General features: G+C 40.3%; 1 protein-coding gene across 1 annotated transcript in view; it reads left to right on the top strand.

Annotated features, from left to right (window-relative positions):
• gnav1 (guanine nucleotide binding protein (G protein) alpha v1) overlaps positions 1-19,297 on the top strand; it is a 22,974-nt gene extending 3,677 nt beyond the window's left edge. Inside the window, exons 3-9 of the mRNA XM_063884856.1 lie at positions 3,313-3,405; positions 4,032-4,192; positions 6,247-6,375; positions 13,344-13,473; positions 13,601-13,672; positions 15,439-15,526; positions 17,993-19,297. Of these exons, the coding sequence (XP_063740926.1) occupies positions 3,313-3,405; positions 4,032-4,192; positions 6,247-6,375; positions 13,344-13,473; positions 13,601-13,672; positions 15,439-15,526; positions 17,993-18,183 (864 nt within the window). The 3' untranslated portion in view covers positions 18,184-19,297. The remainder of the gene's footprint in view (positions 1-3,312; positions 3,406-4,031; positions 4,193-6,246; positions 6,376-13,343; positions 13,474-13,600; positions 13,673-15,438; positions 15,527-17,992) is intronic.

Genomic DNA, 19,297 nt, shown 5'->3' with positions numbered 1-19,297 from the left:
TCTGAAGGATTTTCCATACTGCCATCACTTTGTTGATTCAAGTTTTTGTATCAAGGATAAGTTTCCTTAATGAAAAAAAAAAACAAATCAATGCGCTTTTTCACCTGGAACCTTGTTTGGTTTTGGACACACACACACACACACACACACACACACACACACACACACACACACACACACACACACACTTAGTCATACATTCAACAGTCTAGGGTTAATGATTAAACATCAGGCCATCCCGAGTTCAGCCGCATTCTTTGTTGTGTTTTTGTTGCAATCTCAAGACAACCGCTATTGGCTGTTGTTTTGTGTGTAGAGGGAGCCGATCTAAAAAGCATACTGGAAAAGAACAATAGTTCAGTTTATCTGGAAGGATTTAGAGATTACACTGTGGTAATGGGAGTTGTATATCCATCTAATTCCCACAATACTTTGGTGTTGATGGTGGTGGGAGTATTATAGTCAGCATAAAACAAAGGTTAGGAAGGGGTGAGAGATTTCTGTCTGTTGGACTACCTGGAAAACACACACACACACACACACTGTCACTGGTGAGAAAACGGTGTCTTTTTACCCTATACTTTTCCATAGAGATGACGACTAGCTGATGGTGGATTCAGATTACCATACAGCAGCACCTGTGGCCCCAGGGGGTGGGGGGGGGGGGGGGGGTGGTGGTGTGTGTGTGTGTGTGTGTGTGTGTGTGTGTGTGTGTGTGTGTGTGTGTGTGTGTGTGTGTGTGTGTGTGTGTGTGTGTGTGTGTGTGTGTGTGTGTGTGTGTGTGTGTGTGTGTGTGTGTGTGTGTGTGTGTGTGTGTGTGTGTGTGTGTGTGTGTGTGTGTGTGTGTGTGTGTGTGTGTGTGTGTGTGTGTGTGTGTGTGTGTGTGTGTGTGTGTGTGTGTGTGTGTGTGTTGGCAATTTTTTGCAGAAATGTACGTTAGCTGCAACAGCCGTTACAAGGTGGTCAGTTTCCTGAACATATTTTGTCACACATTGCTACAATAATTTGTTCTACACACAATGATGTTGAAGAGCGGTGTAGCCCTGGCCTTCCCTCCTCCCTCTGTGCCTCCCACCTTTACCGTCAACACAGAACTAGAGTAAGGCAAGGCAAGTTTATTTATATAGCACCTTTCAGCACACTGCAATTCAAAGTGCTTTCAAAGTAAGCCTTGAGTCACCGAGGGAGGAACCTGGAAACAATTGATAAGGAGGTCAAAGGTGGAGGGTGGGAGGAAAGATGAAGGGAGAGAACAGAGGCTGTATTTGTTTCATTTTATTTAATCATTGAACATTTTGGGGTTGTGTATACTGTATTTACTGTTAAATTAGTGCTGCAAAAAACAATCACTTAAAATTGAATATGAGAATAGTTGGCAATACATTTTACCATCGAGTAGCTGGGTTTGTGTTGTGATGCCCTTATGTAGCTTGTGTGATGAATTACAGGAAATGCTGCCTTCTGTTTTTGTTGAAAAAATGTAAATAATAATAATAATACTACTAATAACAATAATATTTTATTTCTGTTTTCCATTTGTTTTGTGATGTATCAATATAGCCTTCCCTTGATAAATGTATTTTCGAAACTAATGCGTGATAAAGCTTACGCCCGGCTTTATCGATCAATCACAAATTGGAGATAAAGCAGATTGAGGGTATGTTGTCTGTCGAGCTGACACAATCTGTCACCAGAGGCTTGTATTGTAGCTATTGAGCATGAACGTAACCAAAAACCAAACTGTGACCCTTTTCAAATAGTTGGATATGCACTTTCTGGCCTGCTGTTGGGTGCAATGTGACCCTGTGGTGGTGAAATCAATTTGTACTTGTCTTTAAATAAGCTGATAACATTCAAAGCCAGTACCATAAATCCTTCATCACAAACTGCCTGAACTTACTAATGTTTTTTTGTCATGAAACATAGAAGCTGCGCCATAAAAGTCCTCTATTTAATGTTCGTACCACTATAAGAAGACTGCTATTATCATCTAACTAATCTAGTGTTACATGTAATTGTATATCTAAGTAGAAGACGTGATGATGAGGTACAGGGAGACAATTTTACTGAGCAGCTTATTTCTGATACAAATCAATGCAGCGCTGTCGGATGAGGTTCTCCGGAGAGAGACTCATTTGTCCCCAATGCAGCGGTGTCAGCTGCCCTCAGACGGCTTTCCCTGTAAGATGAAACCCCGTCACCTCTCTGAGTTATCTCATCTCACACATCTCACTGGGAGAGCAACACACACACACACACACACACACACACACACACACACACACAAAGAAGAGTGACCAGACCGTGATAGAATCCTGACGGAATGTTAAGCTTATCGTTGGCCGGCAGGATTGCAACACACACACATACACACACACACTCTGCTCAATCACTCAAGTTCTCCAAGCTCTAAAACAGAGTTATGACTTTAATCTTTGGGAGTTACACCACACTTTGACACTTCTACGCTCTCAATAACACTTCATAGCTGATCCATTGGGTGTGATACACTCGCAGACTCATACAAACAATGCCGCACATAAACATACATATACTCTATATTTATACACAGTACTGCATACTTTAACAATTTTAGGTGCAGCAGAAAGAAAAACTTTGGTAATTAGATTTTTGTGTTTGTGTTGTCTTCAAGGCCAGCCAGCTTAAATGTCATTATTGAAATTATTTTGAGGGTCTACAGTGGAATTATGAGTTCATCTTTAGCATTTAAAAACAAGGAATAAAGCTTTAGCTAAAAAGTTTTTTTCGGAGCTTTGTTTTTTGGAGCTTTTGCCTTCATTTGACAGAATTGAGACATAGACTGGAAATGGGGATAAAGAGATGTTTAATACATGTAAAAGACCACAGGCTGGAATCATAAACAGGACATTGTGGTATTGTGGGATTTGCCACATGGAACAAAATGCTGCGGGGCAGACTCGAACTCCGGCCGCCCCTGTAGCCTCACATTAAACATGCACATTTGAGAGTAATATCAATCTTCTCGACCAACCTTTTCTTTATTCTAAATCATTCTTTTCCGGTGCTTTGGTAGGATAGTAAAAACAATCAACAGGAAAACAATTAAGGGGGGAAATGTAATAATAAGACAAACTGAAGTAAGACTTTAGTAGAGTCAACAAACCCAACACTATTATTGTTTCTGTGAATCAAGGTACAATAATACCACCTTTAAAGCCCCCACTACAGTCTAATTGAACAGTATTTGTGTGTGATATGGCAAAACCAGCTTTAGTCAGAATGTTAAAAAAGATTTCATGAACTTAATGCTTGTATATTGATGTTTGGCAGCCTGCTGTACTGGATAACCTCCTGACCTCCATGAAGTTTGTCCTCCATGGTATGGGTGTCCTGCGGATCAACCTGGCTAACAGCAGGAACAAGGTATGGCGCATTTCTGGGCTTCTCTTCTTTACTACACATTTCCTTTAATCTGCCCTTTTTCTCCAAATGTGTTCTTTCTCATACTGATCCTCTTCTGTTCAAATGAATCGAAAGCTAGTGCTTTTCCTGTACTTCACCAAATTCTCCACTAGAATGCAGCATCTCAGCACTGGGGGCACAGCATCTGCATCTGGCAACACACACACACACACACACACACACACACACACACACACACACACACACACACACACACACACACACACACACACACACACACACACACACAGATCAGAAAGTTAGATAGATAGTGGTGGGTGGTTTAATTGTGGGGTTAGATTCAATTTGAACATTTTGTCAGAGTTTTAGAACTCATACATTTTCCTCCCACTCAGCCAGGAGATGATACACATTGTTTCCTCTATTAAATGTCACCAGGGCGTGTGCGTGTTTGTGTGTGTGTGTGTGTGTGATTTAACATGTATTTGTGTGCTTATCCTTTTAATTGTACATCAGTACTTATAACAAAGTCTAGAGAGCAGAGACAGACTCCTTAAACTTTTCTGTCATCTTTCACATCCTTTTTTTGATCCATCCTCCATCCATATCTCCTTCTCTCCTCGCAGGTCCACGCCCATTCTGTCCTGTCATGTGGGCGGTGCTTTGACGAAGAACAGGTGCTGTTTCCTTTCCTCAGCCACGCCCTGTCCTGTCTGCTGGCTGACCAGGGGGTGAGGACGGCATCGGCCCGGGGATACGAGTACGAGCTCAATGACTCGGCGCTGTAGTGAGTACTCTGCCAACACTCACGCTGTGCCGAGGACATGCAGGGGTCCAATTAGCAGAACTTAGCAGCCGATGCTCAGCCGTGTGCTTGATGTCACTGGGAATCAGAGCTCTGGAGAGTGGAAAGGAAAGAGGGAGGGAGAAAAACCCAAGTGCCTCCACGGGTATTTTATACATCCATGTTACATCCTTAAAATACACACATGAGTTTGTTATGGATGTGTGCATATAAGAGCAAAGCAATGCCAGAGGGAATGTGTTACACAGAATGTTTAAAGGGTCCCTATTTTTGCTTTTGGGGTTTTTCCTCTCTCGTAGTGTGTTTTATATAGGTTTTTGTGCATGTAAATGGTCTGCAAAGGCTTGAATCCCAAAGTTCTCTCCAGAGTGAGTTTCTCCCCCACACACCCCAGCCTGAAACGCCGTCATTGGAGTGCTCCAACACAGTGTACTTGATAGGCTAAGGGGCCATACATCTCTAATCTGTTGACCAATTTATAACAGAGCCGGCCAGCTAACCAATCAGAGCAGACTGGGATCTTGTTTCAGACAGAAGGTGAAAAGAGGTGCTCCAGCACAGGCAGTATGAGGAAAATAAAGACATTTTTGAACATTAAAGCATGGAAACATGTCACAGTAGAGGCACACAAGACAAATATGAACCTGGAAATTAGCATAATATTGCCCCTTTGGCACATTAAGAAAAAATCTGTAAGGCATTAAAGTAAAAAAGTGAGGATAAAGATGAAAATAAGAAATAAGTGTACATGGGGGGGGGTTAGGGCTAGGGCGTGTGTGATTCAGGAACGAGGCAGAGTTGGAACCCACCAGGAGGCCGTCTGTTCTCATCCTCTACCCCAGCGAGAGGCTTCCACTCTGGGGTTATCTACACCGACAGGCTCCCCTGTTCACACTGAGAACCACCGTACATCACCATCATCCTCCGCTCTCCTCTGAGACACACACACACACACACACACACACACACACAGACAGTATATTGTCTTTATGCATTTTCCAGACTGCTTCATAAACTAAACAGGAAAATACAACGTTTTTGGGCTATCATTTTTGTCAGTTATGATAAGACTTTATTCATCTAAAGCAAGATTGATTAACCTTATATGTAAGTTTGGAAGATCGAAGTAAAATGATTTGTTTTCTTTACTTATAAGGGTTGTGAGTTGGGCTGCATGGTATATCTTTTATTTTTTAAAAGGTGTTTTTGCAAAAAAAAATTGTCATTATGAGTTACCCAAAATACTGTTACATTGGGGTCTAGTCAAAGTGTACCGAAACAAAAAATGACCTCTGTGTCTTAAACTCAGTAAGGTCCTCACAAACACACTATTCCAAAACAGACACTTGCTCTTCGTACAGCAGGCAGTGTGTTTTTTAAACAGCAGGATGTTAGTTGCTTCCCTAGAAACTGATTCAGGGTGACTAGTCGAGAATGTCACTGCCAGTTCACGTAGGTGGAGACCTCCCTGTGTGTGTGTGTGTGTGTGTGTGTGTGTGTGTGTGTGTGTGTGTGTGTGTGTGTGTGTGTGTGTGTGTGTGTGTGTGTGTGTGTGTGTGTGTGTGTGTGTGTGTGTGTGTGTGTGTGTGTGTGTGTGTGTGTGTGTGTGTGTGTGTGTGTGTGTGTGTGTGTGTGTGTGTGTGTGTGTGTGTGTGTGTGTGTAAAGCTCACTTTTCACTGAGGGTGATACAGTTGATTACACTAGCTGTCTTAATAGCTAATCTGTGTTTGAAAGCGTAGCCTCAGTGTGTTATTATGGTAAACCACAGTGTGAATATTCATCATGATGAGCCGCTGCACCCCCTGGGGCTCCTGCCTTATCACTGCATGCTCCACCCGCCACATGGCAGCTGATGGCCACATACACAAACAAACACAGGCACAGAAATGGGCGAGTCTACACATCTGCATTCCTGATTTGATTCTCTTTTGATCTCAAGTTTTAACTGCAGGTTATTAAATGTTTCCTCATCTCTCCCCCGTGTTTCTCATCTGTCTATCTCTCTCTCTGCCTCCTCCTCTTCTTCGTCTGGTAGTTTCTTTGAGAACCTGACCCGCATCACGTCTCCAGATTACGTGCCCACAGAGACGGACGTTCTGCGAGTACGACTGAGGACAACAGGCGTGATAGAGACCCAGTTCAAAGTCAACCATCTCATTTTCAGGTAGACACCTTTCCCCTTTAATAAGAGGTAATAATGTTGAAAAAATGTACCTATAACCGCATAACAAAAGCAGCTGCTGATAGGTCTGCACTTGACTTCTCTAGAAGCCCCTGTCCTACCAACTTACTTCACTTGTTTAGCTGTGACACTCTTATCTGCATCTACAGCCATGTGATAGGCGCAAGATGTGAGGTGAAGATGGCGCCTTCATTCAATACGTCAATATTGCACCCATCATCTGGCTTTACACTCAACTGCAGACCATACACACACTCATTCAAAACTCTTATCAGTGGAGAAGCAGAGGGCAAGAATCTGAGCCCCTGAGACTGATGTGAGGTGACCATATTCATCTCTGATCAATGAGCTGCTGTCACATAATACCAACTTCTTCTAATCCTCCAAAGACTGAACTCGTTTCCTGAAAATTGCGATGGTCGTGACAGGGCGATAGATAATAATGAACCAACCAGCATGAAAGACAAAGCCCCTATATAAAAACAACTGATGTTGACTAGGTTTATTTTGTACCAGTGGATTATTTGTACAGACATATACATAAAAGCAGAGGTGGAAGAAGTACTCAGATTATTAACTTAAGTAAAAGTAGCACTACTACAGTGGGAAAATACTCTGTTACAAGTTAAAGTCATGCCTTCATTTTGTACTTAATCTAAAAAAGCTCAAAAGTATAAGCATTAAAAATTACTTTAAAGTTTAAAGTAAAAGTACGCATTATGCTAAATAGACATTTTAAGCACCAGATATGTTTAAATTATATTGTGAAATGTGATACCATGGATTTATGGTTCATCACTTCAATATTGCACTTGGTAAAGGTGAGGTTTATTTTAATTACTTGATACACTACTGGGTAACTTAACCTATACATTTAATAATAATAATTAATTTCCCTACAAAATATAGTAAAAGTATAAAGTAGCACCTCAAGTACCTACACAGTACTTGAGTAAATGTTCTTAGTTACATTACACCATTGTGTAATAGTTGTTATGGGCTCAAATATCGTTCTCTACTGCTTCAAATACTTCTAACTAAAATTCGCTTTTAATTTATTGAAACCTGTGAAAATAAGTAACTGAAAAAAAGGAGATTTGGGGAAATTGTGTGCACAAGAAATGTACCAAAACAAGTTGCTGTTTCGTGTTATATTGCATTCTCAGAACATGCAATTGAGGAAGTGTTTCAGATATTTTGGCTAATTCCCTTCATTAAATCCCTAAATAAAAAAACAGTTTTCCCTGGAGCTGTACTTAGACACAGTTCAGCTTTGAGATGAAATGCTATCGTCAGCATGCTAACATACTCACAATGATAATGTTAACGTGGTGATTTTTGCAATCTTCAGCATCATAATTTAAAGTGTTGGCATTTCAACATTTGTTAATTCGCTCTGAGAACGTCATTAGTTCTGCGGGTATTTGGTGAAACGTGTACAGTCCATGGAGATGTGGAAATAATTGGTTGGTTTTTAGAGTGGTGGCTCATAGAGGCTGCATGAAAGACTGTGGCTGATTTTCCACACTTTTGGTTTTATTGGATAACTAATGGTCCATGGAGGGTTAACAAGGACACATTCAGCACTGCTCACATTTCATCATGTGTGAGTCTATCACTTCAAGAAAAACTGATTACTTTCTTTCTTTCTAAGTAATGTCTACCTGAGGAGCACCTCTTCTCCGGAACAATAACAACCTGTCCTTCATACGCTCTATACATGACATATTATATGGAATTATAAGAACAAACCACATTACCTCAGATTTTCATAAGATCTCTGTTTAGCATACAAACTTTGTAGAGTGAGGCGGTCTGTCAGCAGATGACTTTAGTCTGGGGCAATTGTGTCGCATCTTAATACTTGTTGTACGTCTCTAGATGTGGCTGACTTTATGTGAGTTTTTGCATTTGATGCCATATATTGGATTTCATCCTTTGAAGTATTTCACGTCAGAAAGTTTCACCAGCATACAAGCACTTTGATGATAACCCTACCTGTTATGCTGTGCAGATAAATGTGGTTTCTTCCTCGCAGTTTTGTTGACATGCATGCGTCACTGTTGAGTCACTTGGAGGCTTTTTTGCCTTTTTTAAAAATGTGTCTTTCCTGTGAAACATAGTGATGGTGACGTCACCACATGGTGACAGTGTCAGTACTAAAAAGGGCCAGCAGAACGGAGCTCGCCCCCTAACACACCCTCTTATCCGCCTGATTTATTAGCAGATAAATAATTGGGTGGAATTAATCGTCACACAGTACAATGAGAGTGTGTGTGTGACTGTCTTTGTGTGTGTAGGTCCATGCCTGTGACTTGGAGAGATCAAGCTCTTGGGGTTATTGATGAGCTTAGCATAAATCAGTGTAATTATGTCAAAACCTGGCAACAAAATGGAAATAAAAGGGATTTAGAGGAGTAGATAGACAGTGTTCATCAGATAGAGCAAGTCTACATTCGTACCATTCAGACATAGATAGAACATATTTTTACAAAATAATAAATGAATACAAGACTTTTGAAGTACAGTATAACAACCATTTTCATATAGGCTATTAGCGGTTTAGAAAGCAACAGACAGCAGAGTTTATCAGGAGATGGAGATTTTTGCTCCAGTTTAGTCTCATTGTAAATATTGAGGCTGCAATTGTTAAAACACGCTTGTACTGCCTCCCTCAGCTCAATGACTTTCTTTCTCTGGTCTGTTGGTACTGTAGCAGCAAAAACTCCTTACACGTTATGACCCGTCACAGCACAAAGCCAGGCATAACCTCTTGGCAACCCAGATTTAAATGGGAATATATCCGCCATAGGTACCTTTTATACAAAGAGTCTTTTATCATTAACAAGGTTGATTCTGGACAGGTACAACTTTTTTGTGTCATTGTGCATCAGGTCATCTGAATGGGAAATGTGTCTACACATTCAACAAACATGGAGAGTAATTATACCTCTTATTGGTTCCAAATCTATTTTCCAGGTAACTTTTTCTTCGATAACACAAATGTAAAAGAGAGGTATCCAAAACATATTTAAGTTGAGAACATAGACATCCCTCTCCAATGTCTTTACAGTAGCCTAAATATGAAAAACATTGCCAGCAGCCAGTTAGCTTAGCTTAACACAAAGACTGCAAACAGGAAGACAGCCAACCTGACTCTATCCAAATGTGGTAAAAATATTATCTGAAAATGTTATAAATAAAATATATTTGTATTATAATAATTTTTGTTAACTTTGAACAGAACCAGGGCTAGCTGTTTCCCCTGTTTCCATTGTTCGGTTGAGCTAAGCTAACTGTCTGGGGGAGAGACCGGTAGAAGTTAGCATAAAGGGTGACCAAACGTCCTCTTTTGCCCGGACATGTCCTCTTTTTACGTCCTGTCCGGAGCGTCCGGGGGGGTTTTATAAGTTCATGAAAACGCCCGGTTTTCACTGTTGGGACCATTAAAAATTGACTGGCGCTTCCCTCCACCCCCCAACAATCGCAAGTGGGGGGTTTTATAAATTCATGAAAACGCCCGGTTTTCACTGTTGGGACCATTAAGCGTGTACTTAAATTGACTGGCGCTTCCCCCCACCCCCCAATAATCGCAAGTGTCCTCTTTTTCGCCACCTCAAATCTGGTCACCCTAGCATATGTCGGCATAAAGACAAGAAACACTGCAGTAAAACGTTTTTTCATCTCTGTCTGTTAATAAGTGAATTTTAGTTGGGATTTTTTAACAGAGCCAGGTTAGCTGCTTTCCCCTACTTTCAGTCTACTGTATTACCTAAGCTAAGCTAACTGACTACTGGCGCTACGTCTCTCCCCCTTCTTTTCTATATCTCTCCTTGTTATCCGTTAGCCCGGGTGAAATTGCTCCCGTTGCTATCCCTCCAGAACCGGCCCTGTCGCTCAGTATGTCAATGAAAACTGTGATTTAAAGCATATACTCTCAATTGTTAAGTCTTCTGTTATTCACCATAAAACAATGTCAAAGCAGTTTGGATTGTATATATTCTTCAAAAAATTGAACCAGCTGTAATTTTTTTACACACAAACTGATATTTCACACTCATCTTCAACATTCCAACACTCATGGTTATATGATCTTGTTATTTAAACACTTAATCAGCAGCACAAGAGATGTCACCGAGCCATCATCTTTCTAGCTTCTGTGTGTGCAGGCTTGCGTGCGTGTGTGTGCGTGTGTGTGCGTGTGTGTGTGAGAGAAAAGCGCTCAGTCTCAAAACTTTAAACCCAGACACAGCATAGTATGCATACAGACCTCTTGTTTGACCTTTGACGCCCTAGTGTAATAACGATCTGGGTCTTTTCCTGCATCATTAACATCAACTGCTCTGATAATTACAATTACAACACTGCAGATGAGGTCCAACATTAAGGGGCAAGAAGGGTTGATGGGGATGGAAGAACAAGGATGATGTAAGGCGAGGAAAAGTGTTTATTTATACAGACTAGATCAAAGTTTGAAATACTTTTGCTCTCTTGAGTATAGTTAACTAAATCAGTTCTCATTAAGAGAATAATAATGCAGAATGTGCCCTATAAACACAGACTGAAGTCCTCAACCTTCAATCATAATGGGTAACCAAACCAAAGTAATGAGTGTAAACACATTAAGTTAGTGTAATAGATGTTCCTAAACAGGTTGTCTAGAATATATGTTGCAATAGTATCATTTTTGTCAGGACTGCAGAGTATGTCTTTATTAAAGGAAGATCAAAGAAAAGTAGTGAAAGTAAAAACCAGATTTCACTCTTCACCCGACTGGATGGTTCTGTGTAACAACTCTTCTGGTGCGTCAGCTTTGTTCTCGACCCCATGGTAAAGAGTGTGTAAAAAACTATACCTGATTCTGTAGCACATGGGATACACTAAATAAGGCTGAGTGAATGTAATGCCACATCAAGCTTTTGGTATCCATGCATTCCGTACTAAGATCTTATCTGAAATTAGAACCGTATTTAATTCTGGCATCCTAAGCCAAAGCTGTGTGACTGCAGTACACAACTCTGCCTTTCTGTATCTGAAATATAAAAGCAGGTTGCTGGAAGCAGGACTTGACTAAATAAGATATGAAGTTAACATTGGGAGTAAATTGTGGTCTGTGTGTATCTGTCTGTTTACTTTCAAAGCAGGCATCACTTGTGAGAGTGGGTGTTATTAGGGTGGCATTGTGCACATGTGCTTGTGAGTAGGTTTGTGCAATGGAGCATCAGCTTCTCTCATATCCTGTGCCGTACTTTGTTCCCATGGAACATTTCCTTCCTGAATCTTATCTTGTCTATACTTTGCTGTTTGTTTTTCTGTGTTTCCACATATTCATTTGCAATAACTCGATGGATGCTCAATTGGAAGGTGGGAGATGGCACATCTGGCTTTGAAAATGGGTGAAGGGGGATGAACTGATCAGTGTCTCTCTCTCTCTCTCTGTGTTGCCCTGCTCTTATCCCTGTAGTGTTTTCCTGTCTCGTACTTCTGGAGAACGGTGACCTTTATGCTCTCTGTGCTGCCTTGTTGTGATTGTCTCTGCTAAAATGTTGTGATTGTCTTGGTGAAAATTGAAAAAGGAGGGAGCCCGGTCTGCCGAGATGTGCGACGCACCCCTCTTTGTGTGTGGGTGTGTGTGCAAATGGCAGATTTTAGGAATATCTGACCTTATCAAAAACCAATACAATCAGCCATTGATTAGAGTTACCCCTCAGAACTACAGTGGACTATAAAATCAGTATGGGCGGTCATGAACACACAGAAAGCACAGATGTACACTGGAAATTGAATCCTGATAAAGGACATGTCAGTCACAATGAGATTTCATGGCTCATACTTGCACACATAAAGACACACACACACACACACACACACACACACACACGCGCGCACTCCCATAAAACTTCAATATATAAAACAATTAACATACACAGCCATTTTCTTAATTATAACAATCATGCACCCAAAGTAAACAAAAACTATATCATTTACATTTCATATTGAAGAGTATTTTGACAAAATGACTTCTCTGTAGTGTGAGAGTCACTGCTGTGTGTGCACGTGTCATGTGTTACTTGCCTTTGGTTCATGTCTGTTTTCATCTTGATTCTTTAGTCATTTTTTGTCCATTTATCCAATTAATATGTTTTTTTCACGCATTTTATGTCCATCGCCAACTTTTGTCATAGGCGTCACTGCAGGGTTTGTGACAGTATCCCTGCACACCCTCACATTATTTCCAGTTATAATGCAGATAAGACCTTGGGTTGCAAATTGCGGGGAATATTAGGGGTGGAAGATTTCCATGGGAATTAACAGGAATCTGCCAGTTAATGGCACCCAGTGTCTGCAGTTTAATGTTTATGTGTTTAATAGCACTATTTTTTAACATGTCCTTTTCATCTTTAGAAGCTGATAATAAAGTATTTCAATAAAGGTTCCTTTCAAGCAGTCAAAACCAATGCCATTGTAGGTAAAAATAGAAACTCGAGATCAATATGAAGGTGAAGTTAAAAGATGGGCAGTGGTCTCTCTCACACACACACACACACACACACACACACACACACACACACACACGTGTTGGTGTTGCGACTGGTTTGCTCACATCCCAGGTTGGTCTCTAGTTAAAAATCCCACTGGCTCTCTGTCTGCTTAACCAGGGCCTTTTGGATACATTTACCAGAGGCAAAACTGAGCTTTTTTCTCTGTACTGTACCAATTTGATTTCAAAGTGTATCCAAATTTTTAAATCTTGAATAAAGGCTATAATATCAGAGTTTCTTTACTCAAAAAGTACCCCCCTTCCCTGGCTTTATTTTTTTTCTAAACTTTTTCTCTGTCTTTCTCTGCATTTTGATTACGATGTCTTCCGCTCCGTTCCTTTCTTTGTCAACATTTATGCTTTCTGTGGGCACCTATCAAACTCTGTTGGTTGTTCTGTATGTTTATAGGATGTACGACGTTGGAGGCCAGAGAACTGAGCGGAGGAAGTGGATCGGTTGTTTCGAGGACGTCAGGGCGGTGCTGTTCGTGGTGTCACTCAGCGGTTACGACATGACCCTGGTGGAAGACCCCTCTGTGGTACAGGCTGTCCCTCCCTCACAAATATTCAATCTCTCCATGCAAAGCTGTGTACTTATACACAGTTTTAAAATGAACAAAGTCTGCTGTGCCGCTGTCTGACGGGGTTTTTGTCTTGTCTCTGCAGAATCGTCTTCAGGAAAGCTTGAAACTCTTCTCCTCCATCTGCAACAACTTTTTCTTCCGCAGCACATCCATGGTGAGAACAAATGTTGACTAAAAGAGTCTATCCTAAAAGAAGATATATATATATAGAGAGAGTAACTTAATGGTAACTAATATAAAAGTCAGTGTCTGATGTCTCACCTACCTGATAGTTTATCATTCTCTACCAAAGCTATAGGAGTGTGTTCATTACCATCCTGCACTGCAGTACATTCCTCTTCAAACAAAGCACAGATATAATTCATTTAATGACGTCATCTGGCAACTTCAAGCTACTTTTGGAGCTTGTTGTCGCTTCTTTTGTTGGAGGCATAAAGGGAACCAATCTGAAGGCACATGTTGTCATTGTTCTACAGCCATTGCATTTTGCAGCTCCTTCATAATGATAAGTTGAGGTAAAAACATTTTGTCTATTGCCACTTTACAAGTCAGAAGACAAAGAGGGTCCAGCTGAAGAGGGTGGGAACAACAGCTCAGTTTGACAGGTCAGTCATTGGATGGAAAACATGGGTGAATGGAGGAGACAGAAGCAAACTCTCTTTGTGGCTCCCCATTTGCTCTCTATGGCGCCACGAGACAAGAATAACACAATGTGTTTGATAAATGCTGTTTCCACAAACACACTCAGGGCCGAACCTGATTCCCCTGTCACTCGTAATTAAAGATAAAGTTGTAATTAGGGTGAGCTTTGACCAGGCAACATTTTCCACTCTGTGATTTTTCCGTTTTCTGTTTCCGGTAAATGATCACATTAAAACAAGCGTGTACCAAGCTCAATTTATTCCACTTAACTCGGCTTTAAAGCCCACTTCAAATACAAGTCACTTCATGTTGATGTGAGTGTCATCTGTTATTAACTCTTTTCCAGAAGCTTGTCACTGTGAACACCATTTCTCTGTATAAAAAGCCCCCTCCAGTCTCTGATGACAAAGGAAATTGTCATGTTGAGATGGTGAGGATGAGTAAATTACATTTTGTTCTTTGTTACAGAAACAGGAAATCACTAAGACCTTAACAGGAAAGAATCTCTTTCAGTCATTTTTTAAATGACAAAGATTTTTTATTTAGGCTTCATTAGAGCCAAATGGGCAATTAAATGTCTTTGTGTGACGTGTTTATGTGTGGGATTGTGTGTGGGCCTGAGCGATAACATGGCTAACCGGCTCATTAAACAGAAGTGTGTAATGTTACCTTTTTAACGTGGGAGGGAATCTTGTAACCTCCACCTCAATTAACTCTTCACTGCGGCTGGTCAGGGGTAATTAAACACCCAGGTGATGCTCTGGATCCTGTTCATTGAAAAGCTGCCCCTTCCCTCGTCTTCATTATCCCTTTTTTGTGTGTTTGTTTTTGTGATCAAACGGGCCGGAAAGACAACACTTGGTCTGAGTTTTAATTGGTTGACTACAGAGCAAAAAGTGCCTGTGAAATATGGTGGCAGTGAAATCAAATTGAATTTAGAGGCAGTAAAACGAACAGGAAGACGAAGATTTATGAAAGAAGTAGCTACTGCACGAGTGATTGATTTCACACCGGTGAGTGGAGGGAGGTCATTGATCTGCCATCATCACCCCCCCCCATGCCTGTAACACAGCCATAGATTTTCACAGTTTAGCAACATTTCTGTAAAGAGTGAGGATGAACTGATTGATTGGTTTTATTGTTCGGTTAGTTTTTGCAGTGCTAAAGATGTGTCCCCAAATCATTTGACTTTTTCTTAATGTTGTCCGCATTGACTTTCCTTTTTCCACTGGAGACAAAGCATCTGATTGTTTTTTGTTATTGTGTTTTTAATTGCAGATTTTATTCATGAACAAGATAGACCTCTTTCAAGACAAGATCTTACACTCCGGGCGACACCTGCGGCTCTACCTGCCACAGTTTAAAGGTAGGGCTGATGCAATGTATAAGACACCATACATAAATCTGCTGTGGAGAAATACAAGTCAGGCATGAATAGAGGTGCAATGACCAATCAACTAATCTATTAGTGGAATTTCATTCTTAGCCACTATTTAGAAAACCTATTAAATGGTCTTTAGTTAAAACATTGCTTTTTTATTGTAAATGTTGTATTCAGACTTGGAAACATTTAGATTCTGCTTTTCTGTTTTTGATCAAATTCAATATATTTGGGTATTGGATTAATAGGAACATTAAATGCAATGCTCTGCCTTTGAGTAACCTGGATGATCATTTTTCACTTTTACATTTTATAGAATGAACAATGAATCTATTAGTCAAATAATAAAAAAACAATTTTGCAGATAAATCATGTAATACATCAACACAACACTGGCCACGTTTATTACAGCTTACAATTCAATGTTAAATCCAATACAAAAGCAAAGCCAGAAAATACCTTTTTAAAAAGATGCTAATGTTAAATTCTGATACATGATCAGATATGTATTAATCAAACTGTTTATCAGTGATGTTTAATTTTGTGGTGGTGAACTGGCCTGCTTTTCTAATCATTTGCCCACGTCATTTATCAACATGGAGGAAAAATATTATAAAACAGTCTATTATAATACATACCAGTCTAATATCGTCACTAACTAAGACCTCCGTACACATAGTTGAATCAGCATTCTTTAACATTTTTTACCTTAAACTGAAATTATAATTTCCCTAAATGAGGAACTTGTATCAGATCTAGTGAATTGGCTTGCATTAACTTTCAATGTGTAGCTGTCTGATGAAGTTGCCAGTGTGTCTTTTTTTAGATTTTAGTATCCGCTCCGCTCAGTATTTCACTCCTCACGTGTCTGCGGGCTCAACAGGGGCTGTGTTCTCTCTGCTCTCATGCAAATGTCAATATAAATGCTAAAACTCTTGGATTGAAGTCAGCCAAAGAGCAGGCGTCCATTTCCCACTGACCTCAGATATGATGACTAATCTGATGCAGAAACTCTTAACTTTAGTCATTTGAATTCCCTCACAGCTCTCTCAGAAGACTCCTGTTCACCCTCACCAGCACGTTTTTCATGTTTGAAATGTGGTCAGTCAACAAGATGTGATAATATACAGAAACATTTGAAATCCTAACATCGTATCATTACAACATGTTTTCAGGTACAATTTACCCTCTTCAGTACTTTTGCTCAGGTTTGTACGGAAAAGCGGGTGAGGAAAAACAAATCCTGGTGATCCATTTTCTAAATCTGATCTGAATGGTTTTTCTCTGGAAGAACATGTGAAGAATCAGGTTTTGTCAAGTGTAACTTGTGTTTAGAACAAGGGTTAATGGTGTTTTATTTTGCTGTATTCAACTAATCCATTATTTCACCAAAAGAAAAGTCATGAACAAAAACATTTCACAAACTCTCGGATTTATACTGTGACCCTTTGGAGTGGCAAGACCCCTAGATTGGGAACCATATTGTTACACTACTTCATGAAATAAAGTGAAGATACATCAGCTCCATATCAACATGCAGCAAAATGTTACCTAGTCGTGGTTGCATCATTTCTAAGAATCTAATAAATTCATTTATAATAATGAATCAGTCACACGTGATATTTTACAGCAGAGCATGTAGTAACCACAATGCTTCTGTACTTTTTACGTAGGTATCTGAATTTTTGTTTCACCATGCATTGTTTTAATGAACTCCAATTACTTTGTGTTTGGGTGTGACAGTTAGCGGTGATGCGTACTGTCCGTGATGCAGCTGGCAGATGATCATGAATTATCATGACAAAAAACACACTATAAGGATCAGTCTCACAAGAATTCATTATCTGATTTGTGTGTTTATGTTCTTCCTAAAAACAAAGGCTTGACGCACCCTAAAGTGCTTTACAGAGGATGACAATAAAAACTGAAGAATATCATTAAAAACCAGGTATAAACAAACAGAAAGAGTTATATCACTGAACCATAAAACAATTCAACAATAACACTTGAACAGTGATACTACTAAAATTACAATTCCCCCAAATGAAAAGCCAAATTAAAAAGATAGGTCTTTAAAAAAATTCCAATAGAGCTTGCTGTTCTAAGATCCAATGGGAGGCTGTTCTGCAGTTTGTGGCCATGAAAACAGAAAGCATCCTCCCCAGTTTTCTTGTAATGTACTCTAGGTACTTCTAAAAGTAAAACATTGGAGGATCTGAGTGTCCTTGCAGGTTAATAAAATGAGCGACAGTAACTTACCTATGTTCGGGCAAGGTTATGTAAAGCCTTGTAAATCATTAAAAGCACTTTAAAATCTATTCTGAAAGACATGGGTAACCAGTGCAGTGATGCCAGCCCTGGCGAAATGTGGTCTCTTTTTTTTGTGTTTGTTAAAATCCTGGCCGCAGCATTTTCTAATATTCTGACTCCCCCTCCTCACCTCTGCTCCAGGTGCCGACTGTGATGTTGATTCTGCCGCCCGCTTCATCGCAGCCACCTTCGTCTCTCTCAACGCTACTCCCAGCAAACTCATCTACCACCATTTCACCACGGCCACCGACACCTCCAACATTGAGGTGGTCTTCCAGGTGGTCATGGACATGATCATCAAAGAGAACCTGGAGGCCGTGTCGCTACTGTAGTCTCCTTATGGAGGTCTTATTTTAAAAAGTCTGCTCCGAGTTTCTGTCTTCTCTCTCAAGATGCATCCTCGGAACTCTCACGGTCTTTGATTTTGTTGCATTTAATCCTATGGGATGATCCAGGTAGCTTAGAAAAGCTATTTTCTAAAGGAGAAACACCACTTGCCTTTTTGAGTTGACTTTAAAAACTCTTGAGGTTAGTGACGGACATTTCTAAATCTGTACTGTACTTAAACCAGACTGAATTGTGAAGTCACTTTTCAAAGGACTTGATATACACACATGCCATTTGTTTGCCCATCACATCCTGTTTTGTGTGTGGGTGGTACACAGAGGAGGCGAGGATTTACTGTTTGTCCGTTACTTCCTCTGTGCCGCGTTCACTCGTGCATACCACAGGGTGTTTTCCGCTCATCCATCACTGTGTCTGTGCACATCCTGTGCGTCACACCCTCCTAATGAAGCATTGATCACTGTAAAAGCACACCAGTTTGTGTTTACTCATCCTGAGCTGCAATTGACACTTCTTTTATTGTCATCTCTGCTTTTACTTGTTCCCCTGAATCTAACCAGTCAGCCAAGCTGCTGATATTTAATGTTAGAAATGGGAAAAGTGCATGAGTAAAGAGACATCCCTGAACTGCCTCCCGAATGTTTCATTTCCTATTTTTTGCCTCTGATGATTATTGCTCCAGCATCTGACAAACACACATGCTCATAAAACCTGATTTGTAAAACAGGATGATGCTTCGTCTATGTGATTTGTGTGGCATTAACTCTACTGGGGTCTGACAGTGTAGAGGGCTCCCCTGAGCTACAGACTATCACAAGAGCTCCAGCAATAAACAAGATATGGTAATGACTGATACCTTCTGATATGCACACAGAAGATGAAAAACAACTGGAAAACAGCCCTAAGTGCCTCATAAAGAAGTGTTTTCTTCTGTTGTGTAACTTAATTGCTTAACATGTATGAAATGTTTATCTTTTTCCCACTTTCAGAGTATCTTTTACTGTTTAAGTCTCATACGCCATGTGATAATCAGACTTACTTATGGTCTGTACTGTGTATTGCACTGTTACTGCGATTAAATGTGATTTGCCGACGACCTTA

This window comes from Eleginops maclovinus, chromosome 5 (genome assembly GCF_036324505.1).
Source record: "Eleginops maclovinus isolate JMC-PN-2008 ecotype Puerto Natales chromosome 5, JC_Emac_rtc_rv5, whole genome shotgun sequence".
Taxonomy (NCBI): Eukaryota; Metazoa; Chordata; class Actinopteri; order Perciformes; family Eleginopidae; genus Eleginops; species Eleginops maclovinus.
Note: the sequence above shows the minus strand (reverse complement) of the source record. Positions and strands in the feature narration are given on the sequence as shown.